At 41.2% G+C, this 26,274-nt stretch overlaps 1 protein-coding gene across 2 annotated transcripts in view; it reads left to right on the forward strand.

Moving 5' to 3' along the window:
• Nucleotides 1-26,274, forward strand: part of LOC122813211 (4-trimethylaminobutyraldehyde dehydrogenase-like) — a 308,845-nt gene that overhangs the window by 100,288 nt on the left and 182,283 nt on the right. For both annotated transcript variants that reach the window (XM_044085396.1, XM_044085397.1), the window contains 2 exons: nt 12,157-12,297; nt 18,945-19,133. In XM_044085396.1, coding sequence (XP_043941331.1) covers nt 12,157-12,297; nt 18,945-19,133 — 330 coding nt within the window. The remainder of the gene's footprint in view (nt 1-12,156; nt 12,298-18,944; nt 19,134-26,274) is intronic.

The raw sequence follows: 26,274 nt of genomic DNA on the forward strand, positions 1-26,274 counted from the left end.
CCACCCTCCTTCCCCCTTATATCTTCTTTTTTTAGGGAGACAAATGTTTCAAAGGGTGGCTTTTAGCCACTAGGACCACTTTACCATATTTACTTGGGCCTCTGATGGGTATGGGCAAGAAAAACTGATATAATGGCATTGGCTGCTCTCCTTTATAGCACTGACATCCTGACGTCAAGCAGCATGCGACAGCAGCCGACACAGAAAAACATTGACTCTGGTATTCAGGCCTGCCGAGGGCTACCACAGCAGGGATAACCCACAGGTGATGGCTGCAATAGTGAATACACCTGAACATCTACATTTATGGTAAGTGTACAAAACTGTACTTTCCGTGGGCTTCAAACTCCTGTGTAGCCTGTATGAGTTTCGTGGCTTCAGGACATTTGCAGAACAGTGGTGAGGATGGTGGTTAGGCCTGCTATCCTCAGATGGCTTGTGTGTGAGGGATGTTTTTGATCTTCCTGTGTCAGTTTTGCTGTCATTGCAACTATTTCCTCAGACTGTGCGATGTACCTGTTTCTGTCATTGTCAGCCACTGTTGCTGATATCAAGCATTTGCTGTCCCAGTCTGGTGGAGCATGCACCAGCTGAACCCATGAAAGCATAAAGACAAGATAACTATGGTAGAACTCCTACTCCAGGGCAAACACACTGATAGATGACATAGTATGTGAATAGTAAATGGGTACATATATACTTTGTTGTGCAGGGTGTGGCAGTTTCAGCCTGGAGTTACCTGGAGGGCAGATGTGCTGAATCCTCTTGCTGAATACATCTTGTCGTACATGCAATACTGTGTGTGGTAGGGGAGGCAGTGGCTGTTAACTAACCCGATGCATCCCCTACAGGCATTTGCGCAGTCACTACCAGCCCATCTCCCATATCTAAGCCAACACCTTTTATGATAGTCCACTTTCCGTCTGTGATGACCATGCCTTTGGCAGTGTTTTGTGTCTTGTTCTTAGCACGTAATATCATATTTGTTACCTTCTGCCTCACCTGTTGCATAGACCTATTATAGCCACTCACAGCTCTGATATCTTGCACCACTTCCTGCCACAACTGGTACTGATAAACCTTGTCCATGTTACCTTTCCTAGGATTTACATTTCATTTGAGCATAGGGCCTACAGTAATATCCCAGTCTCTTAGGTTGTGAACATGTCCATCCATTGCCTGTTATGTGGGTCAATGCAAGACTTATAAATTTATAAGGTTGCATTTGACGATCACAACATGAGCATGATCTTCCCTGGATGTCCTGTATGTGCCCTCTACCATACTCCATTTAGTAGTCAGTTATCCATCCCCTGTAGTTCTGTGATTATTCCTGTCTTTCTTGTGTACTTCAATAAAGGGCATGTTCCCACAATGCCCCTCCATGTATTGGCATGTTGACTTGCTGTAGTGCACTGCACACCCTGCTCTTGCTTTAAAATGCAATGCATTTCCATATAGTATGTACAGAAACCATCATATCATATATCCTATGTGGCTTGTCCTTCCATAGGTGCATGTAGCCCATCTCTTACACAGATGGACATTTGTGCTGTGTTCCCACTCCACTTCACTCTGTCCCTGTTGTTAGCATCCAGGCAAGGATGTTAAATACAGCCTTGTCTTCTTTCAGTATGCCTTTCACAAAGTCTAGAGTCTTATTCTGCAAAGTTTTGTTTCCATAGTTGTTTGGCTGAATGTGTTTTCATGATAAATGGTAAGGATGCCTAATACTTTACTAATAAGGGCCTCTTAGCTTAATGGTTTTGCTAATGGTGAAATTTAGCATGATTGTCTTTGAGTAAGTACCATAATGCTATGTGTTATCCACAATGACTGATGCTACCTTGCTCAACTCACAGCTAGGGATGTATTGTGTGTGTTTGTGTGAAGCTAAGTGTTTCTTTTTCATCTTCAGTATGAAAGTCTCGTTTTGGTTGTGGAAAAAGAGAGGTAGCAGCCACCAGAGGCTGCGCTTGCTGATGCCTCTAGTAATGGGTCATCAGTGGTCGCTATGTCTGCCTCTGTGCAGGGGGTGGAGGTCAACCTGCTGAAAGTGACCTAGAGAGCTCATAGGAGGCCTCTGTGGTGGCTACTCTGTAGGAGAGCAGCAACTTCTGTTTGAATGTGCTAGTAACACCTCTGCACTGTAGCATAGAGGTTTTTGGTAGCACTCCATTGCATGTAGTTATAATGCATATCACTTGACAGCTGAATCTTTGCCTGTGTGTACAGGGCTACCTCCTCAGGTGTACCTGCATGAGTGGATATGGCTACCTCAGGTGCCAAGAACAGCAAGATTCCTGTCTGGTGTCTGAGAGAGAGCAGGAACGTAAGATTTTTTTGTCTTGCTTCCATTGCCACTTGTAAGAGTGTCTGTTAGGTCATTATGATAAGGTTCATAGGTAGGTACTAGGCTATCTGCCTGAGGGCATTTACAAGCCTAACCAGAGAGTGTCGGCTTTTGCCACCCCATTGATTAATTAACTGATCCTCTGTCAAGCAGAGCCAATGAAGTGATCCCAGGGGTGTATTTTCTGTTACCCATCCACTTGTCAAGGTTTCTCTTGAAGAGTGTTAGTGAGGGGCTCTGCCTAATGTAATTTGGAATTTTGTTCCAAAGCATGGGGAGTCTCTGTGACAGGAATCTATCCCTCCAGCATGTTCTTTTTGTTGTTGTGGCGAGGTTTAGCTCACTAGAGCACGTGGCTCACAGTGACTTGGATTTCTTTAGGTGGAGTATGTCCATCAATTCTGAGTTGGACATGGCTTTGTAAGTCAGGCAGAAATCACCTCTGAGTAAGCGATATGCCACTGAGTATAGCCAGAGTTCTTTCAATCGGGCTGCATAGGACATATGTTTGAGGCCAGTAATCCTCTTGGTGAGGTACTTTTGTGGTCTTTCCAGCTGTTGGAAGTGTCTTGTGAGGTACATCCCAAATGGGGCATTGTACTCTATGATGGGTCTGATGAGTGACAAGTAGAGGGGCACTATAACCATTTTATTTCTAGATGCGAACCCTTTAGTAATTAGATGAGCCACATAGAAGGATTTCCTAACTACTTTGGCAATATGATTGTCAAAGGAGAGATTACTATCTACCTGGGTCCCCAGATCTCTTATTACCTCTCCTGTATTAAGGGGGCTGCCACTTATGTGGTAATTCGTGGGTGTTTTGTTTTTCCCAAGTAGGAATGACTATGCATTTTTTGACATTTAGCTTGAGGCCATGACTTTGACACCAGTCCGTCTCAGTAAGGCCCTTTTGGATGATGTCCGTGTCAGCCAGAGAGTAATTTATGCCTCCCAGTTTGCAGTCATCGGTGAACTTGGTTAGCCATAGTCCTCCTGTGTTTGCCTGTACTTCTGAGAAGTATATGCCGAACAGTAGGGGTCCCAGGACTGAGCCTTGCGGGGCACCACTTGTGACTGGTTTAGAGTCGGATCTGGAGCCCGCAATTCTTACCGGTTCTGTCTGTAAGCCAGTTGGCAACCCATCTCGTGACGTAGGGGTTTATGTTCAAGCTGGTGAGTTTTTCTATAATTCCCGAGTGGGGAATGGTGTCGAAAGCCTTGGCGAGGTCAAGGTAGGCTGTATGAACCACCTTTCTCTTCGTCTATGGCCTTGGTGACTGTCTCGAAGAAGTCAACCAGGTTTAGTAGACATGATCTGCCCTTAACAAAGCCGAACTGGGTCGGGTCAAGTGTTTGGATGTTCCCAATGTCTTTGTTAATGAGTTCCATGATGATGCACTCCATAGCCTTCCAGACCAGGCTAGTCAGGCTTATGGGGTGATAGTTACCAGGGTCAGTTGTGGCCCCTCCTTTGTGGAGAGGAATAACTGTTGCTGTGCGCCATTCTATGGGCACATAGCCTGTGGAAAGGCTGAGGGTGAACTGCATGTTTAGGTTGGAGGTTAGTTCGTTCTGTAGTTCGTGCAAGACACAGCCTGGGACACCATCTGGCCCCATTGACGCTGTGTTTTTGGCTTTTGAAAGGGCTGTTTTCACCTGTGCATCTGTGATTTCCCAGACACTGCACTTTTCCGGTATTGTTGTGGGCCCTTTTAGGGGTGAGAGGGGGTTAAACTTTGCACTGAATCTATCTGCCAGGATGTTGGCAATATCAGTAGGTTCAGTATATTTTGTGCTATTTTGCACTAGTTCAGTGCATATCTGCAAGTTGCCACTTAGATTTTTGACATAGCTAAACAAGGCTTTGTGGTTATCTTTTGAATCCTTGGCTATTTTTCTTTCGTAGTTAGCCTTGGATGATTTCATGAGGAACCTTAGTTTCTTACTGATACTGATCAGGGATGTCTTTCCTTCTTGGGATTTGCTTATTTTCTGAACTCGTTTCCTCCTTCTGTTGTACAGCCTGTTTATGGCAGGGGTCCACCAGACTGGTTTCCTTCTCTTAGAGGAGTGAGTCTTGGTTTTGCTAGGGATGTGCATCATGCATCCTTGTAGGTGCTCATAGAGTGCATTTGTAAAGGTTTCTGCATCTTGGGCAGCATTATCCTTTAGCGTGGGGGCTGTGAAACTTACCGCCTCTGTCTTAAGTAAGGTAAAATTTGCTTTAGAAAAGTTTTTACTGTGGTTTCCTTAGTTGGGGGTGGTGGGGGGTGGGGTGTGATTAGTTTATGGTCTGATCTAACCAGTGACGGGTTGACCTCCGGTGTGGAACACCTGTCACCCATGTTGGTGATGACCAGGTCCAATATATTTTCACCTCTGGTAGGGGAGTTTACCAGTTGATCCAGGGCATTTGAGTTGATGAATTCCAGGATGCGCTAGGCCTGGGAGTTTGTACTCGAGTAGTTTTCCCAGTTAATGGTAGGGTAATTGAAATCGCCCAATATCAGGGTCTTCAGTAGGACCTTCATGTTTTCCAATGTCTCCAGAAAGGTGGAGTGGTGGTCCTGGGTCATGGACGGTGATCTGTAGCAGGCCACAATGTGCATTGCAGATTTGCCCGATGTTAGTTGCACCACTAACCTGGAGGTGTAGGTATCCTTGATGAATATGGATACACCCCATCCTTTTGTGTTTTGGGCCGTGTTCTGTGGCTGAAACATGTGGTATGAGTTGTAGCCTGGTAATGCTGGGGTGCTCTCTGGAGCCTTGAACCAGGTTTCAGTTACTGCACAGATGTCGACGTTCTCCATACTGAGGAGTGCTTCGAGCTCGTGCATTTAGAGATTTAAACTCCTGGCATTGAGTAGCATAACCCTCAGTTTTTTGTTAATTGTGCTGTTTATGGAGGTGGGTTTGACTTTTGAGCCTTGTCTAAAAAAGGCACTATGGGGGCAGCAAGAGCCTTGGCCAGTATTCGAAAGCCTAGGGGTGAAAGGTGCAATCCTTCCCTTGCGAAGCAACGCAGCTTGTCGAGAATGTCATCCCAGGCTGACAGACACTGGATCCCCTTTGAATGACAACAGAAGCTTTGCCAATTGTTGAAATTGATATTTTTTTCTTTATACTGAGGTATCATTCTTGGTGAGTGCAGAATGCTACTCAGGGTCAGGGTCATACCAGCCTGGGCTACATGATCAGGTGAATAGAGAAACTTCCTTCTGTCCAAGTAAGATATGGGCAACTCAGAAACTTGTAACACTGCCCTGAATTCAGCACTAGCCTAAAAACTGGACTATACTAGCTTAGAAAGGTGGGAAACAAGGAATTATTTTGTTTTTTTTTGTTTGTTTTTTTGAAAAGATAAGGCAGAAACAGTAACAAATACACTTAAAACAGCTTTAAACAACTACAACTGATCAGAAAAGGCTATCACACTTTAGTGTGTAGCCTACAACAGTTACACAAATTATTTAAACAAAAAACAACTTTTTAAAAGTGCAGGCAGTCAAATAAGTACAACATGTGAAAAAAACAAGCTTTTAAATCACAATAAATGCTGGAAAATTGGCGTTTAGGTGGAAAACAGTTAAGTACAGCAAGAAAGTACAGAAAACTGATACTTAATCACTCCAAAGTCTCTCTTCTAAGCTAGAAGGCTTTTATCAGTTTAAGGCTTTCTAGTGTTCCCAGTAGGTTAGCTACAAGAAAAATAAGAAACAAGCGTAGATGTGGTCTTTTAAATCAGAAAGTTGAAAGAAATAGACAAACTGTCCAAATGGTCAATAAACTACAATTTCTGGGCCAAGAACCACTCCTCTTGTGGTAGACAGGCTACCTAGTGCTTACCACTCCCACTGATAAGCTAGAAGGCTTTCCTCCAACACAGAAAGGCTTGTGGGGCTCAGAAGCTTACCAACAGTCCTGGATACAGCAACTCTGTAACCGGACTAGGCTAGTTATAGGAAAGGCGGGAAGCAGGAGCAAGTGCGGCTTTTAAACCAGAAAGTTGAAAGAGGTGGAAAAAAACAGCCAGTAGTTACAATTTCTGGGCCAGGAACCACTCCTCTTGTGGTAGATAGGCTACCTAATGCTTACCACTCCCACTGATAAGCTAGAAGACTTCCCTCCAACACGGAAAGGCTTGGGGGCTCAGAAGTTTACAGAGTCCTGGATACAGCAAATCTGTACCTGGACTAGACTAGTAACAGGAAAGGCAGGAAACAAGCGCAAACACAGTCTTTTAAATTAGAAGGTTGAAAGAGATGGATAAGCTTCCCAAACGGCCAATAAACTATAATTTCTGGGCCAGAAACCACTCCTCCTGTGTTAGATAGGTTACCTAGTGCTTACCACTCCCACTGATAAGCTAGAAGGCTTCTCTCTAACACAGAAGGGCTTGGGGGGCTCAGAAGCTTACCAACAGTCCTGGATACAGCGAATCTGTACCTGGACTACACTAGTTGCAGGAAAGGTGGGGACCAAACGCAAATGTGGGCTTTTAAACCAGAAAGTAGAAAGAGATGGAAAAACTGCCCAAACGGCCAATGAACTACAATTTCTGGGCGAAAACCCACTCTTCCCATGGTAGATAGGCTACCTAGTGCTTACCACTCCCACTGATAAGCTAGAAGACTTCCCTCCAACACAGAAAGGTTTGGGGGGCTCAGAAGCTTACCAACAGTCCTGGATACAGCAAGTCTTTTTTTTTTTACAGAAAAGCAGCAAAAACAGCAGTAAATACAATTCAAATTGCAGTGCAGGCTAGCACACTTGAGTGTGTAGCAATATTACGGCAAATACAGTTTAAATAAATGCAATTAAATTAACAAATGACTAAAAAACAAGTGCAGAAGGCAGTAAATTAGAAGGCTACTAACAAGCAGTAATAAGTGCAGAGTAAGAGCGACTGAACAGATAACAGCATGCAGAACAACAACTAAGACACTTACAGTAATAGCAGCTGAATAAAATCTATATCTATATATATATATATATATATATATATATATATATATATATATATATATATATATATATATATTATTTATTTATTTATTTTTTATTTTTTTTTTTTGAGGGAGAGAACAGAGCCTCTAGTAATCCAGTTGTAGAAACTGGATGAGTAGCATGAATGTGCCAGGAGAACGAATGATGCCACTGGCATCAGCTGTCCTGGTGAGCAGTGCTGGCATCCATACAGACACCTGTGATGGTGCCAAATTCAGAATGGGAGGCAGAGGTTAGGGAGACAGAGAAATGAACTTTCACTTTAAGTTGTATTATTATTTTTGTTTTGACAAATACACCAGTGTACTGAGTGACACTACAGTATAACCCCACCCCATATCCACAGGTAATTGGTTCCAGAGCATGCCATGGATACCTGAAACCACAGATAGTAGCGGACCATCTACGAAACCCTTATTATTGCATATAGTACCCATATATCACTCCTGCTATACTATGGTTCAAAGCCTTCTTAGTATTGTACTCTAAAGCCAGTTTTATATCATTAACGTAACAATGTGAAAAGCCACAAATGGGACTGTAAATCAGAACACAACACTGCATATGTCTCTGAATTTTATTCTCAGCTCAACTTGCTATTTTACTTTTGTTCTGTGAAATATGCTGAGCCTTGACTTACGCTAATGCGTATTGTACAGCCTGATGTCTTTTCTCTGAAAACACGCTTTAAGGTCGACTTCAGTGAAGCAAAACTAAGTTCAGGGCATGTTGTTAATGCCAATTTTCTATCTTTTATATTTAAACAGGCAACACATCTGTTGTACCATTTTATATCTACACTTTCAACTATAAGTGCATGACTTAGTTTGAGTTTAAGGGTGCCCCTGCCATCAAAGACAATCACAAGGATTTCTTTACTGATAATAAGGAAACTCAGATGTTACAGCCAGCACCTCTATTCCTGCAACTGTAATGCTGCTGTCTGTATTTGGAGAAGAGTGAATGCAAGTAGTTCTGTTATCTGTCATTGCAGGACAGTAAAATATTATTAAAAAGTTAAAAGATAATGTTAACATTTACATACAGTGTTTTGATTGTTATGGTGGAGCACATAAACACGGTGATGGCTGGATAATGTAAGGAGACGTTGCTGATGGCTGCGGATTAAAAAAACATTGTTATAGGAAGCTGTCACATCTGCCTTTTCAACTTATGGAACAAATTCTGCAGAGGTTCCGAGGCTTCCATTATTTTATGGGTATCTTTAAAGTTGCATTCCTTCATTGGGTCGTAATCCATTATTGGTTACTCTAAAGTCTGGGGCTCCCTGTGAGTCCTGGTCTGCTGCAGCAGGGTTCCCCATGAGTCCTACTCCACTGCAGCATGGTTCTCCATGAGTCCTGCTGCACTGCAGCATGGTTCTCCATGAGTCCTGCTGCACTGCAGCATGGTTCTCCATGAGTCCTGCTGCACTGCAGCATGGTTCTCCATGAGTCCTGCTCTACTGCAGCATGGTTCCCCATGAGTCCTGCTGCACTGCAGCATGGTTCCCCATGAGTCCTACTCCACTGCAGCATGGTTCATAGGTTCATAGATGTGTACTAGGCTAATGGCCCTGGAGTCTTTACAAGCCTAGCCCAAAAAAAAATTGCTCAGGCACCGTGCCACCTGATGTTAGTTCACAGTGCCCCTATCCAGTAGGGAAACTGAAGTGATCCCTGGGGTGAACTTTCTGTTACCCATCCACTTGTCAATATTTCTCTTGAAGAGTGCCAGCGAGGTGCTCTGCTTGACATGAATGGGAAGCTTATTCCAGTGTATGGGCAGTCTTTGGGAAATTAATCTGTCCCTCCAGCATGTTCTGTTAATTGCGGTAATGAGTTTGTGACCTCTGGAACATATGGCATGGGGGATTGGAATTTATTTAGGTGTAGCATTTCAAAGTAGGGCTGGGTTGGACATGGCTTTGTAAGTCAAGCAGATATCACCTCTAAGTAGACGATAAAAGACTGAGAACAGCTGAATTTAAGGCTTAGGATCTTTTTTATTAGGTACTTTTGTGGCCTCTCCAGCTGTTGTAGGTGTCTGGTCAGGTACATGCTAAACGGGGCATTATATTCGATGATTGGTCTAATGAGGGATGAGTAGAGATGGATAATGACCTCTTTCTTCCTGGATGCAAAACCTTTGGTTATAAGATGTGTCATGTAGAAGGACCTTCTGACCACAGTGGCAATGTGGTGGTCAAAGGTGAGGTGGCTGTCGACCTGGGTGCCCAGATCTCTTATGGCCCATTCAGTGTTCAGTGGGCTCCCATCAATGTGGTAATTCATGGGAACTGAGTTTTTTCCAAAGGGGATGATAATGCATTTTTTTGACGTTAAGCTTCAGGCCCATGGTTCTGACACCAGTCATTGGTCTCAGAGAGGCCCTTTTGTAGGATATCTGTATCACTTGTGGAGTTGATAATGACTCCTAGCTTGCAGTCATCAGTGAACCTGGTCAGCCAGAGTTATTCTGTGTTGGCCTGAACTTCTGAGAAGTAGATGCCAAACAGGAGAGGGCCCGGGACTGAGCCCTGTGGAACTCCACTCATGACTGGTCAACAGTCTGACTTGGAATGCGCAAGTAGTTTGCTGAGTTTATCAATGATACCTGAGTGGGGAATGGTATTGAAGGCCTTGGCCAGGTCGAGGTAGGCTGCACCTTACCCTCATCCACAGCCTTGGTGACTGCCTCAAAGAAGCCAACCTGTTCAGCAGGCAGGATCTCCCCTTGACAGAGCCAAACTGTGTGGGGTCAAGAGTTTGGAGATTGCTTATATCTTTGTTAAGCAGGTCCAAGATGATGCGCTCCATAGCTTTGCATACCAGACTCGTCAGGCTAATAGGCTGATAGTTCCCAGGGTCTGTAGTTGCTCCCCCTTTATGGAGTGGGATGACTGCAGCAGTGTGCCATTCATTAGGGACATAGTCTGAGGTACTCATGGTTCCCCATGAGTCCTGCTGCACTGCAACATGGTTCTCCATGAGTTTTGCTCTGCTGAAGCATGGTTCTTCATGAGTCCTGCTCTGCTGCAGCATGGTTCCCCATGAGTCCTTCTCTGCTACAACATAATTCACACTGAGTTGTTCTCCACTGAAGCATGGCCCCCCATGTGTCCTGCTGTGCTGCAGCATAGTTCCCCATGATTCCTGGTCTGCTGCAGCATGGCTCCCCATGAGTTCTACTGTGCTGCAGCATAGTTCCCCTTGAGTCCTGGTCAGCTGCAACAGGGTTCCCATTAATCCTACTCCACTACAGCATTGTTCTCCATGAGTCCTGCTGCACTGCAGCATGGTTCTCCATGAGTCCTGCTCTGCTGCAGCATGGTTCTGCAGCAGGGTTCCCCATGAGTCCTGTTGCACTGCAGCATGGTTCTCCATGAGACCTGCTCTACTACAGCATGGTTCCCTATGAATCCTACTCCACTGCAGCATGCCTCCTCTTGAGTCCTATTCTTCTCCCAATCTGTGGGCACTATTTTTCTAGTTGTTTAACCCCTCTGAACTGGGCTAGGTCCCACTCTGATGACAATAGGTCTCCCTTGAGCAGTGGGTGAACCTGGGAAGCTATCAGTGTTACTGCTGATAGAAGAAGCATGGTTTATATGGGTATGGCTCTACCCCCTTGTACATACAGTCATCCCTCAAATAGGCTAGTCAGATAATGAAAGATGCATTCTTGAGAACGTCATTGTCCTGGACGTTAGATTGGTGATGCTTCTCATTTCCACCCATCTGCCCAGCTCATCAGCTGTTTTGAGCCCTTTTCTACACAGTTGCTGTGGTGAAGTGGCCCCACCGTATCATCCGTGTCCCTCTACCCTCAGAAGGTGAGTAGGCGAAGTCTCGTCATTCCTTTCTCTGCCCTACCATCTCCAACAGGAGCCCGGGGCATTAATTGAACTTTGGTCACTTGTGTCATAGTTGGGGCTGTCACTGTTGTATTAATGATTTAGCAGATGTTTGGGTGGCATTCTCCTCTGTCCACATAGATGGAGTACAGCAGCTTGCCCTCCTACTGAATGAAGATTCTTAATTGATGACTTGCATTAATTCATTCAGCTCAGAGCTGCAGGATAGCCAGAACCTTTTCTAGCAGACAGTGGGCATATGTTAGAGGAACATCCTGAATGGAGTACCAGCCTATTGCATGATGCAAATCTGTGTTCACATGCACATGCACACACGCGCACACACACACACACACACACACACACACACACACACACACACACACACACACACACACACACTTTCATGTACAGCATACTTTTGTTATATGGGTTGGGAGGGAGGCCTAATGGTTAAGGTGTTTGCCTTACAAACACAAGGTGCAGGGTTCGAGTCTCCCAAGGGATAATTGGCTAGGCCTAAAATGGCTCGCAAGGGCAGTTAGCTTAGTATGAACCTATGAATCTATGAACCTATGTTGTCCTGAATCTTATACAGTATGTATGATAAAAGTAAAACTACATAGCTTTTAGTTTTAATCAGTACAAACAACTAAGCCATTTTTAACATGGTGTGATTTATCTGCAGAGATACCTATCATTGTCTCTGCATATAATTCTGTGTGATTCTGCATAAAGTTTGCATGAAAGGGATCCTTGGACCTAGTGAATTTGACACTAGCATAAAATAAGTGTGCGTATGCATGTATGCATGTTTTCACTATATGAAATACTGTTAGAATAAAAGGAGGAATATAGATTTTGATCAGCAACAAGGTGGAAAAAAAGTTATACAAACTCAGGCATAACCAGGACTTTTTTTTTTGGAATTTAGATAATGGAAATGGCCTCTAAGGGGATAAAACCAGTTACGCTGGAGCTAGGAGGCAAGTCCCCTGTTATTATCTTCTCTGACTGTGATCTGGACAATGCCGTGAAAGGGTCCTTGATGGCCAACTTCTTGAGTCAAGGACAGGTAGGAATTAAAAATTGCTTTGGTTAAAAAAAAGATGAAGTATAATTCTTATTTCCTAAGTACTGAGAGGATATGTGGGAACTTACTGGATTTATTTGGATGCTGGTGTTGGCTATGGTAGTTGTAACAGCCTGGCTGTTATTTTCATAGTCAGTTTCATGAACTAAAGTTAATTGATGTAAGGTTTTTTTTCTGTACTATCGTGGAAATGTTTAAAGTGAGGTTAAAGACCACATCTGCAACTGAGTGCGATGAAGAAAGTGAGTAACTTCTGTGTAAAAATATGACAATGAATTTCATGCATCATCACAAAACAAAGCCTGACAGATGAAAAAATCATATTGGAGCAAGGGTAGTTGATCTTTGGCAGTAGTATGTTAGACATTTGATTACATCATTTATGATGTAATTCTGGCAAATGAATGTATGCTTTTGGCAGAGTCTCTGTTTCTGGAAACATTTTTAAAGTCTGTTGGTTCACTTTGTAATTTTCAATATAAGTTCTTTTTAGGTCGCCTTAAACTGTGTTCACATACTGAATGTTTATTTTACAGTGCTCACCAAATTGTCTTTATCCCTATATCTAAACAAATATTCAATATATGTTTAACACAAAGTGCTGGTGGGTTATGAAGTGGTATTCCCAAGAAGATTAGACCCAGAACTCGGAAGACTTAGGAGATGTTTAAGATGTGAGATGAATACATGTATGAAAATGAGTTACTTTTATACTTGATTATTAACAGAAGCATAAGGTGAGATGAAAAGAATGAGCCACGACTTGCTTGGAAAGATGTGAAAGGAGGTCAGAAGTGTAGTAGCTTAGATCAGAAAAATACAACTTGGTGAACTAAGACATGATGTATAGAGAGAACTTTAACAGTGGAAAAAACTCTAGGAACATATATAACAGTACCTAAAGATGAATGCTTGTTGAGAGGACAGCAAGATCTCTGGGTGTTCAGAAAGCTTTGCCAGTAGAATGCATTAAGTTTTTTAAGATGGTTCTCATTGTCCATGTGATATGAGGAGCACAATGTCTGTTGTAACATAAACAGATTTGAAGTCGAGCAGCAAATGTCATCTAAAATGGCACAAGCTTGCATCAATAATTATAATAAGGCTTTAAAGAAATAGATGTACAAAAATGAGGGAGTATGAATTCAAAATAAAATGAACAGTTAGAGGCAGTTTTACTTTCAGAAAATAAAAATGGTGGGCAGTTGAAAAACTCCATTTGAAAAGTTTGTTCAAGAATTGCATTTGCAAAATTCAAGATTCATGCCACAGGTGACCTAAGCTTTATAAAGTTCTTTTAGCAGTTTGACTTGCATATATACAGACTCGTACCTGCCTCTCCAACAGACCCTGGCTCTCTCTGTTTATATAGTGTATCTTATAGATTCATAGGTGTTTACTAGGCTAATAACCACAAGGGCCTTTTTAAGCCTAGCCGTGCATCCCAAATCTCTGACAAGTTCTGATACCTTTGATAAGTGTAAGCACGGGCCTGGGAGATGAACCATTTACAGGTTACCTGTTTGCATCAGAGACATAGGTGCCAAACCAGGGATGAATTTCTGGTATCCCATCCAATTGTCCAAGTTGCACTTGAATTGGATTAGGGAGGAACTCTGTTTCACATGGATGAGGAGCCTGTTCCATAGATGGGGTAGTCTCTGGGATACATACCTATCTGTCCAGCAGGTCCTATTTATATCACAGGTAAGGTTTAAGTCTTTAAAACTGGTAATTCTGTTACTGTTTGTTTTGTGGATATGCAGAAGGTCCATCAGAGTGGGGTCTGACAATGCCTTGTATGCCAGGCATAGATCTCCCCTCAAAAGCCTGTAGGAGACAGAATACAGGGATAGGGCCTTGAGGCAGTCTGCATAGGACATATTACTTATGCCCTATATTCTTTTAGTAAGGAACCTCTGTGGACGACGTTGCAGTTGTTCTGTTACACTTGACATTCCTTCCCCCTCATCCCTTTTAATCTCCATCTTGCGTTTACGTTTTATTGTTTACACTTGCTTTATAGAGAAATACAAAGGCATTGCATACTGGCCTTTGTCTCCATACAAGCAAGGTGACTCATTGATTTTGGACATATGCCCAGGTCCATGTACTGCATCAGCCCGCTCCATTAACCTTTGCTATGCTCAGGCTCACTCCACTCCCCTACTCTACCCCCATTCCCTCCCACCCCCATGCTCATTAGATTTATACTCTATTCCTTTTGCCCACTCCCCCCTACCACCTCCCAACTTCCTCCAGTAGTCAGTCATTACCTACTTACTACAAACAAACTACCCTGTTAAACATCACTATTTAGTCCCAACCCCATTCCATCACTTGATGTCAAAATATCAACACATCTGTATCGTCTTACTTATCTTTCAGCCTGCCACAATATGCTTGTCTCAAAATCAAAACTTTCAAATATCTTCCTACTAATTATCTTTACCACCCCCATTCTTTTTATAACCTCCACTGACACCTCTTGTCAATGTACTAGCCCACTCAGAAACTTTACACCTACTATTTATCCCCTAGCTACTCACTCTGCCATCCATTCTTTCCCCATAGCCACTTTTCTCTTTCCTCGTTCTAACTGTAACTTACATAAAATTAATCTATTTCCCCTGCCTTCACTCCACCTCATAAATAAAACAAAAATTACCTCCAATATAATCACTCTACATCCTTCAGACAACTCATCTTAAATCTGGTATTATCAGGTAACATACATCTAAACCAAACTCTGGGCCTAACCATAGATTTGTTTCCCCAGCCTATTCATTATACCCCCAAAACTCTACTACCATTTCTTCTTCTCAGTCTCTCACATCCACACCCACCAAAAACGTATCTATTCTATCTATGAGCATTCAAAGTATCATGAATGAAATCTCCCCTTTCCATGTCTGGATATCCTTACATACCCCTGACATTCTATGTCTCGTTGAAACTTGCCTGAAACCTCATACATCTGACTCTGAAATACTTTCACCAGGCTGTAACATTCCATGGCAAAATTAGGTTAAAAAGAAAGGTGGTGGTGTTGCTATTTTTTACTCTAACCAGCTTACCCTTCAACTCCTCTCTATCCCTATTTCAAATTTTCAACCTGATGAAATCCTCATCACTAATTGTCAATTAAATTCTCATAAGAAACTAGCTATTGCTTCTATCTATATTCTCTCAGGTAACAACATCCCTATCCTAGAACACTTTCTTTATTGGATCTCTCATACCATATCTTATGAAACTGTTGTCTTGGGTGATGTAAACATCGACTGGAATACCCTTAACACTGACTCCACACATTCCTCCATTAACCTCTTTGGCTTCTCTCAGTTAATCTCCAATCCTACTCGTCTAAACAAACATACCAACTCTGGCTCTATTCTAGACTAGGTCCTCACTTCTAATCCTAATCTCTACCATAACCCCTCTACCCTACCTTATACCCTTAGTGACCACATTCCCACCTTCATAATTAGACAGTCTCCTCAACTTCATAAACCTCAGCAATACAAAGACTGCCGTAAACTCTCAAGTTTCAATCCTGACACTTTTAACCACTTGCTCTCGTCTATTAATTGGTTCTTCATCCATAATCTTTCTGTAGAGGAATCAGTCCTAGCATTTAATAAAACCTTTCTAGACACACTCAATTCTCTGGCCCCCATCAGGAAAAATAAGGACCAGAACTCATTTTGCCCCCTGGCTAACACAGGCCATCCGAACCTTTATGAATAAGAGAGACACAGTGCATGGAAAAAATTCCAAATCCTCCACTGATCTTCAAACTTACAGACAGCTCCGCAACTTAACCAAAAAAAAAGTTCACCCTTGATAAACAAAACTTCTTCCATAAACCACTAGAAAATCCTCACTCCAACCCTCAAAAATTCTGGCAATCTGTCAATAAGCTGCTACATATAGGATGCCCATCATCCCCTAATCCCTGCCCTAATAGCTCACCCACAGACACTGCTACAACCCGTAATACCTTCTTCATCGATTATATCTGCAACCTTACCAAAAACACCAGTATCACCGACAAGACACCCCCCCTAGTCCTACCCACTCTTCCACCTTTTCTCTTAAACTTGTCTCTACAAACTATGTCAAGACCCTCCTTTCCAAACTTAAAACATGCTCTCCATCAGTTGACAACTTACCTTCACAATTCCTTAAAATTCACTCTCCCCATTTCCATATTACTCAATATGTCCATTAAAGAAAACATTGTAACTGACATCTGGAAAAAAATGTTATGTCATACCCTTAAATAAAGGTGGCAGCTCAACTTCAGACCTATTGCCATCCTATCTCCCCTGTCAAAACTTCTAGAAAAATGCATTCACAAGCAGCTCCTTGAATATCTTCTCCATGAAAAACTTCTTACACCCACACAGCACAGCTTTAGGCCAAAACATAGTACTGCCACTACTCTGATATCCTTCATAAATACTATCTCAAAATCCAGTGACAATAAGTTAGTCTCCTGCTTGTTTCTTGACCTATCCAAGGCCTTTGATACTGTTTCCCACACACTATTATCCAATCTATACTCACTAAACCTTTCTAACTCTGCTCTATCACAGTTCTCCAGCTACCTATCAAACAGATCCCAAGCTGTAAAATGGCAATCTAATTTCTCTCCCTTCCTACCTGTTCAAACCAGGGTTCCTCAAGACTCCACCCTTGGAGCCTTACTCTTTAACATCTTTATTAATAACCTCCACTCTTCTTGTCCACTCTCTTCTATTATTCAGTATGCAGATGATTCAGCAATCATCTCCTGCTCTGATGATATCATTTTATTTTATTTATTTTATTTATCATTTGTTGACCGGGAATGTCCGACTAGGTTCCACAGAGCCTGTTTTCAGCGGAGGCCCGGGGAGAAATGCTCCAGATGCATGTCTTTGGAATGTGGGAGGAAACCGGAGTACCCAGAGGAAACCCACGCGAACACAGGGAGAACATGCAAACTCCACACAGAAGGCACCCCAGCCAAGAATCGAACTGGAGAACCTCTTGCTGTGAGGCGACAACGTTAACCGCTGCACCACTGTGCCGCCCCTCACACATATCACTCACCTTCATACCCTCACCCAACAGTCACTTCACTCCATTGAAAGATAGCTTACTTCTAATCAACTACTACTAAACCCAAAGACAACTATACTCCTCCTATTCCATCCTACATCTCTCCAGCATCACAAAGCTACCTTTTCAGTCTCCTCCCTAAACAATGCAACCATCTTCACTGAACCTTACACCAAACTCCTAGGTGTTATTATCGATGACCATATCAAGTTCAATCTACACACTCAGCAATGTATTAAAAAGACCCATCAAAAGCAAGGCCTGCTTTACAGACATAAAACATTTCCTCACAAACACTTCTAGACCCTCCCTTGCACAAGCCTTCCTCCTACCCACACTACTATATGCAGCTTCTATGCTTACTTACCTCCAAGCTCATCTTGTATCTAAATTAGAACTTACTTATAACAAAATTGCAAGATTTACCTCCAGCCAGCCTTACCGCTGTCACCACTGCATAGCCCTAAAAAACCTGCAGTGGCTGGAATTTCATCACCATATTTTATTACACCAGTTTCTTATGTCTCATTCTGTCGTACATGAATCTTCATCTTGCCCCTCTTTCTCCACTGTCATCTAGCCATACACACCCAACCAAGCTCTCCGCAGCTCACAACAGAACCTACTGCAAGTTTATATGCCCAATAAAAATATTGCAAACTACTCTACTGCTGTGCCATGGCAAAAGACTTGGAATAAATTACCAAGCATCATTACTAACCCTAGCACCTTTAAAATAGCACTCAAAGACTGCTTCCATAATTCTTGGTCTTACTCTTGCAATGACCCTACATGACTTCTAACTTTAATGAGTATGTTTTTCCTTTCAGTTTCTAGTACTGTATTTCCTTCTCACAGACCTCATACCCCGGGTCTTTTCCACTCACTTCCTACCTGGCTTTTTTTTTCTTTTTTTCCTCTTATGCATGTTTCTGTTCTTCATATTCTATTATCTCCTTACATACTATACATTCTTTTTATGCTGTTTTCCTTCTTTTTGACTGTTTTTCTTACTCAGGATATATTTGTACCATGTATGTTCAAATTTCGTATAACCATTGTTCATCTGTAATAATTGTAAATTACTTTTAGTTTTATATTTTCTTGCTTGATATGTAATAATTGACTTTATTTACTGTTTCATGTACTCTTCTAGCTCTTCTCCTCAGGTGTCCTCTGAATAAGGGGCCTTCGGCCAGTCGGACTAACCCGGTTAACAAATGTCAATAAATAAATCAGTAAAATAATTGTACAAGGAACCCATACGTAACCTGGATTAGTGACACAATAGTTTCAAAAGAGAAAGGAAGTCATAAACATTTTAAATCCCTTAAAAGTTTGACATGCCACTGTACAATCCATCCATTGCTTCTCAGACAGAAGATGGTCTATCAGGAGGGAATGACTGTGTGCATTTTTCTGTTTGTTTTTTTAGCTACTTGTATATCAGTTGTTTTTTTTTTCAGTTCATAAGGCCTGCAAGCTTCAGATTTTACTTAATTTGTTCTTTCCATTTGCAGGTTTGCAATAATGGCACCAGGGTATTTGTGCAGAGAGAAATCCATGACAGATTTTTGGCAGAAGTTGTAAATCGAACAAAGAATATAAAAATTGGAGACCCTCTCCTGGAAGACACAAAAATGGGTGCTCTCATAAGCCAGACACACCTTGATAGGGTGCTTGGCTTTGTAAAACAAGCAAAGGAGCAGGTAACGATTTTATATTCTGCATAATGCTGTATATTTTGCTTAACACAGGTCACCTGTAACAGAGTTACTGGTTAACTTTTAATAAAATGCAGACTATGATCTTTGACAGTGCAGCAAGGCCACATCAGATGACACCCTATCTGATATCTGTCTGCATTAATTCTTATAATACAGCAGGCATACTTCACTTCAGCTATGTTTGTATGAACATTTAAAATGGAATCTTAATTTTTCATTCAAATTGATATTGTGCAGACATGAATTTCCACTTGGATTAAAAGTTTGTTTGTGTTTTTCGGCTTTTCCCGGTTAGGGGTCGCCACAGTGGAACTCCGGTCCGCTAATGATTGGCAGTTGACGCACAGCCTTTACCAAAGGTACACTTATTCACGCATGTCTCCACGCAGAAGACGCTCTAGCTGAGAATTAAACCGGACAGCGTCGTACTGTGAGGTGACAACGCTACCGCAGCACCACCACCGCGGGTTCCACTTGGATTAAAAGTAATTAAGGCAATTCACGTCTTCTGTCTCCTGAAGCCAGATCTTATTTAGGTAATGGAGTTCCCTGTTCCTCACATCAAACAGTGTCTGCCATTATGGCCTCAGCATCAGTCTGCCTGAAGTGTTGTGAAGTAACTACCATTATCATAGAGTCTGTGATTGTATTCTTCTGTTCCCCAGCACTGTTTCATTTCTCTTAGCAAAGTCATCTGATTACCTGCTTCTGATTCTCACTATACAACTCAACTCTCTTATTTACAAATTTCTCCTCCTCAGCTACTGTGCTACCCTAACACATAACCTTTGTCTAGGGCAACACTATGTATAGCAAAGCTTTCCTGTTTTGACTTCCAGATGTTCAAATGACATTCCACATTATATTAAAACTAGCTTTAATTACATCTTGTTTAAACTTGTTTAAATCTTAAAACACATGATGGATAGTTTTATCAAGCCTGTAGTGAGGGAAACTGACTGAAGGGTGCATATAGTGGCAACAGTTACCAGTCATTGGCAAATTTTGTGAGCCATAACCTAATTGCTCCTGCCTTTAAATCAGAAAAGTAGATGCCAAAGACAGACTTGTAGAGAACTTCATTGGTGGCATTCTTTTATGCAAAAGAGGTACCTGCGTCCCTAACTGTATGAGTTCTGCCAGTGAGCCATTTAGTTATTGTGCAGGTGACTGAACCTATGAACCTATAAGCTTGCATGGGGAATTGTGTCAAAGGCCTTACATTCCCAAATAAGTTTCCCAAATAAGTATGGTGGATGGAATGGTCAGTATGTTTGGTTTCTATGACCCTATCAAAGAAAATTGATTTGATTTGTTCCTTGACCTGCTTCTTGGATATGCGATAAACATACATGCCGTATTTTATTACACTGGAAATAACTTACTCAAGACATGACATGTTCTAGAGTCAGTAGTTTCCTTTTCTGTAAGAATTTGACTGCCCCTCTGGTTCCTTTTTACCCAAGTATATACCCCATTCTTGTGCAGTTGTGCCCTGCTGACTTATTAGAGGTCATCTTTCCTTCCATTTCCTCAGCAATGTTATATTATTTATATGTTAACCAGATTCTTGTATCCTTAAGTAAAGTACCATGTACTTGCTATCTTATCATAAGGTCTGCTAACACTTCAGAAGTAGTAATCTGACCTCCAGTCACTGATTTATAATGCAAGGAAATCAATTGTCCTATTTTCTGACTTTCTCCTGTGTTCTCTATGTTTTCTATTATTTATATTTTCCCTATAAGCTTCATGAGCATATTTAATGTATTAAAACAAAACATTGTTGTCTTTACAACATTCAAAACAGAATTTGCAATTTTAGACAGAAAGTGCATTGCCCTTCTCATGAGCAGAGGTGTTAAAAACCTCACCCGGTCGGTTTGGTGACCAAATAAATCTAGTAAGGTCATTTGCCTCTTTATATCGAGGAAACAGTTAAATACTGATCTTGACATGCAGAGCTCAGTTTTCAACCCTGCTACTCTTGTGTCCATCGCATCTAAGCCTCACTTTTCAGCCCTGATACTCTTGTACCCTTGTAATCCAGGGCTGAGTTTTCACACTTGTTATTCTTGTAAACTTGATGTTTCTCATGCTGGTGTTGCTTCTTGTTCTTCAGCTTCATACGGATGCTTCGTTTTCTCCTTTGTGTCATTGGACTCTCTCTGATCTTACTGTTTTTCTACCTGCATCTAAGATTGTTTCATTCACTCAGCTGATTCAAGCCATCCAGTTTCAACTGTAGCTCCAGCTTTTTCAGTTTATACTGCATTTTGAAGTCATCTGTAGATATAATGACTTGTTTTCCCACCTGCTGCACACTTACAGTCATTGTCATGCTGTCTCCAGGGTCAATGAGCTGCACCCAAGGGGGATTTCACTTCTTTGGGAATGTGTAAAATCAGTAGTTAGTTTCACTGAATGTAAAATGTGTGAGCACTGTTTAGTAAAACTAACTTTTCCGACAGTGGTGTTTGCCTTTTTCATCACTGTTGTGCAACCTCAAAGTTGGTATATATATATATATATATATATATATATATATATATATATATATATATATATATATATATATGTATAAGTTCGGGGGCTGTGGGAGTGTCTGGATCATTGGGGTTGGGTGCAAGGGGGGCTTATCCCTGCAATAAAATGTTTACTTATGTTTGCTGAAAGTAATTTTGGGTGGCGGTTTCCAAACTTTCAAATTTATACCATCTCATCCATGGTCATACTGGTGCATTGGATTACTTTCAGTTTGCTACCACCCGCTAGAAACAAATAAGCTTTTCACTGTACATTTGCAGATCAGGGTTATAATCACTGGCTCCCCAGTAATTTCTCCCACCTCAGAATGAGACTAATACGTTCCAGTGCAATCTGCAAGACTGTTTTCACACAAATGCAGACGCAGTATTTTCTGTAGAAGTTAGTGATATCTCTCCAGTACTAACACATCCTTCATTATGTTTAATGATGCAGAAAGATAGAAATAGACTAGCATATCAAAAACACAATTGCTGTTTACTTGTAAAGTAAGCCAAATGTTAAATATTTGTATGGTATCAGCAGTTTGAGCCGTAAAGTTATTTGTGGGCCATTCCACATATCATTAAGTTAGTAACAATGAAAAAAAAATCACCAGAGACACAGTTTAAATCTAAATAATAAAACTGTTTACTAGAAATTAATAAAATTAAGGCCTGCATTTGGTAAAATCAACTATGCAAGCAGCTTTAAAATTTCACAAGGAAAATACAAAGTAAATGTATGTAAGCAGATGGATGGCATAAAGAAGATTTCTAGCAGCTCATCAAAACCTGTCTCTATCAGTAGCCAAAGAGATTTACTGAAATTCTATCTACCTCTGACTTGTAGTCCAAAACTAGTTGCATAATTTGCACAAAGAAAATGGAATACAATATGAAGTCTATCCAGAAATACAAGCCCTACAAACTGTCCTGAAGTAAGGCAAGATGTCTCTGGACAGTTGCTTTCTTAACCTAAATGAACATGACCTGGATTGTCCTTCCTGCCTAATTCAAAACTTTGGATGTTGCTTTCACTGTTTCCACAGTCCTATAACTGTGTGTGGGGGGAAGGGGGTCAAAATAATGTTTATGCATTGTTTGAACAGAAGACACTGCAAAATGCATGTTTGTTAAGCCAGATTTTGTTTCAAACAGTTGTACTATAAGCAGTTATATACTCAACACTATTTACAATTTTATTTTCTCTTCACATGTTATACATTTTACATGTTACAACATTCATAACAACCACTGTCTATAATAAATATAAAAAGAACAGAGTTTTCTTTAAGTTAACACAACTTCTTTACATCCCCAGTAAGGAACACTGTACTACATCATTGCAGTTATGTCCTTAATATTAAAACCATAGTTCATGTCCTGGAAACATTACCCTCCTGCACCATCAGTGAGCCCATGAGGCCTACACTATCCCAAAGAACTACTGGCAACATTATTGTAATAGATGACTTGATGAGACATAAAGCAGACTCAACACTTATATGACTGGAGAAGAAAAGAGTCAGAGTGACCTGCCTACCTAGGACCAAAAACAAGAATTTGACAAGTTGGCCTGAAAGGTTTTATTGTTACAGTGGTGGAGATGAGCTGACTATCATCTGTCTCAGAGTAAACACTCTTGATTATTTCATCCTATCAAAGATGTACCAGGACATAGTGGAGCTCTGTGGTATTTGTTGGGGGTGAATGAGACGTGTGTGTCCACATATGGAGAGAAATTCTGATTATCATTAGCAAGCAATATTACTGAATGTAATAATATAGGATGCTACCACACTACATTTATATCCACTAAATATCATACACGGTTCTTTATTGCATTGCTAAGTCTGGAAATCATGGATAATGCCATTATACTGGGAGATTTTATTCATCTTTATATTTATTGGTAGATCAAGCTAAGACATTCATCCTTGACTTTGTTTATAAGGACAAAGTGGCCCAGATGATTAAAACCCATCACGGGGTAGGAGTATCCTAGTTGTAGTATTCCTCAGTCTAGAGCTGTTGTATTATTTTTCTCATAGTATCCCCTCTCAATTATCCCCTGACACTGTTGAGTTTAATCAGAGGAGCAGGGACAACTTGATTCAGAACAAAAGTACCTTCTCTGACTTTACAAATGAGGGCTACAATGCAAATAACAGCACTTTTGTGACTTCAAGGTGGGATAAGCTTCTGTGCCTCATCCATTCTGTACCTCTCAAGGAGGCAGTGGGTAACAGCTGCATCCCATTGTACTTCTGGGTATTGTACAAATACACAAATTTAAAAATAAGGCAGTGTAATCATCTCTGTGACAGAGAGGGATAGGTCCCTGACTACAGCCCAGATGACCAAGCATCAGTCCTGGCCTTGGAGTAGCTGATTAGAGAAGGAAAAGAAGGAGGGTTTGAGCCCACTTGCTTGCCTTAGGGTGGGTAGGATGCACATCTTACAATGCAGGGCTCATTAGAGCTTGACTGGAGAGCCAAAAGAGTCATTTGTCTTAAGGGGTGGAGTTTCTACAGGTTTGTGCCATTCAAGGAAGCAAGTGACTGTCATCGACTGTAAGCCGACCTCCAGAGGTGCCAATGCACAGGGAAACGCATAAGGTTAATATAAAGCTTCAGCCCATCACGTAGATGATGCCATTGCTTCCAGATGAATGGGCTGTAAAGCTCTCACCTCTAGAGAAATAAGTAAATGAATAAGATAGACAGAGGGAGGGCTTGTTGCTCAGATGGGCACCAGGGACAAAAACATGCCTCTGTGGGGCATTTACAAAATAGGTAAGGTTTATAATTGAAAAAGGTTCTCTCAAGTTTACAAAGTTAATCCTTTTGAGTATAATAAATGTAATCAAAATACAGTACAGGAACTCATGACACAAAATAGGAAAAAGGGCATACTTTGAACAGAGACTAGCAATAATAGTACAGGGTAAAAGCACCATTCTATAATCACATTAGTAATCTCTAGGTAACCTCTGACACTTAATGACTCATCTTAGTCTAACTTTAATGAAATCTCTAGCATCCTGGTAAAGAAATCTGTCTCTTTCTTCAAACCCATGTACCCCACCACTTCACAGCCGCAAAACCCTCAAATCACATCTAACATGGTTGGAGACTGATAACATGATGAATATTTGCTCCATGGGCCATAATGATATACTGTTTAACTTGTAATTAAGTACTCAAAGCAGTATAGTATGCTCAGTTTATACTCTCCCAAACAGACTCCTTCCCTTAATCTATATCTTGTAAACTATATCCTTGAACTTTGTCAAGATGCAGTTGTTGTGACAATATACAAGGGTGGTTATATGACTGGACCTAGAAATTACAGTTATTATGCTGTTTGTGTGTTTGTGAGTTCTGTGCAAGTTGATAGAATGCATGTTCTTCCAGTTAGGCAAGGCCTTTTCCTTGATCAGGATCAGTATTGTATTCTTCACAGGTAATATCTTCTGTTTGGTCAGGATTGGTACATTAGCGCCCACAGGTGATATCTTCTCCTTTATCAAGATCGGTGTGGTAGCTTCCACAGGTGATATCTTCTCCTTGATCAGGATCGATGTGGTAGCATCCACAGGTGATATCTTCTCCTTTATCAGGATCGGTGTGGTAGCCTCCATAGCTAATATCTTCTCCTTGATCAGGATTGGTGTGGTAGCCTCCACAGGTGATAGCTTCTTCTTGATCAGGATTAGTATGGGCTGGCTAAGGGTAGGTCACATATTCTAAATTTGGTAACCTTCTTTGAAGAGGTCACAGAATTTATGCAAGAAGGTTTAACCATTTATGCAGCATGCCTCTAATATAGCATAAGCTTTAGCTCTATTTCACAGTGATGAATAATCTCTAAATTCAACATGCTCAACATCTATGGATGTATACTCAGGTGGTTACAGGATTTGTCGATACAAAACTGAAAGAGAGGGAGTTGATGAGCTTCTCTTTCAACTCATTCTTGGAATCTTAGTCTTAAAATCAGTGTAAATACTACCTCAAAGAAAGGCTACATACATTAATCTGGAGCAAACTTCCATTATGACCCTATTAAAATGCCTTTTTATAGAATTAATATGTGTATGTTCTGCAAGAATCTGTAGTGGATCCCCATTATATTTGGAAATTAGTTCTCTGAAGAAAAGTCAGACATCCTCTGTGGATGACACTACATGCAGGTTGACTACAAGATGGCCAGTGTATACATTCCCATCTGGTGCTGTGATACTCAGGTACTGCAAAAGAAACTTGTTAAAATCCAGAATTGGTGCAGGACCAGTAACCTTACCTTTATTTAAAAAAATACAATATGTTATACTTTAGGTGAAAAATAAAAATGATTCTGTTTGTTTATAAACTGAATGGACGTTAACTAAAGGTTGATCATGAAGTTATGAATCGAGTATAGCAGCATTTTTGCTAGAAACACCTTCAAGGTGGCCCATATGTCTTGACCATTTTCAGTGAAGATGTGATCATTCCTATGTACACTTCTTTACTGCTGCAAATTGATGAATATAATCTTACCGCTTATAGCTTGCTGATCAAACGTACTACTTCTAGAAGATGTTCTGAGAT

Source organism: Protopterus annectens, chromosome 10.part0, assembly GCF_019279795.1.
Source record: "Protopterus annectens isolate FY-2018-M chromosome 10.part0, PAN1.0, whole genome shotgun sequence".
Taxonomy (NCBI): domain Eukaryota; kingdom Metazoa; phylum Chordata; order Ceratodontiformes; family Protopteridae; genus Protopterus; species Protopterus annectens.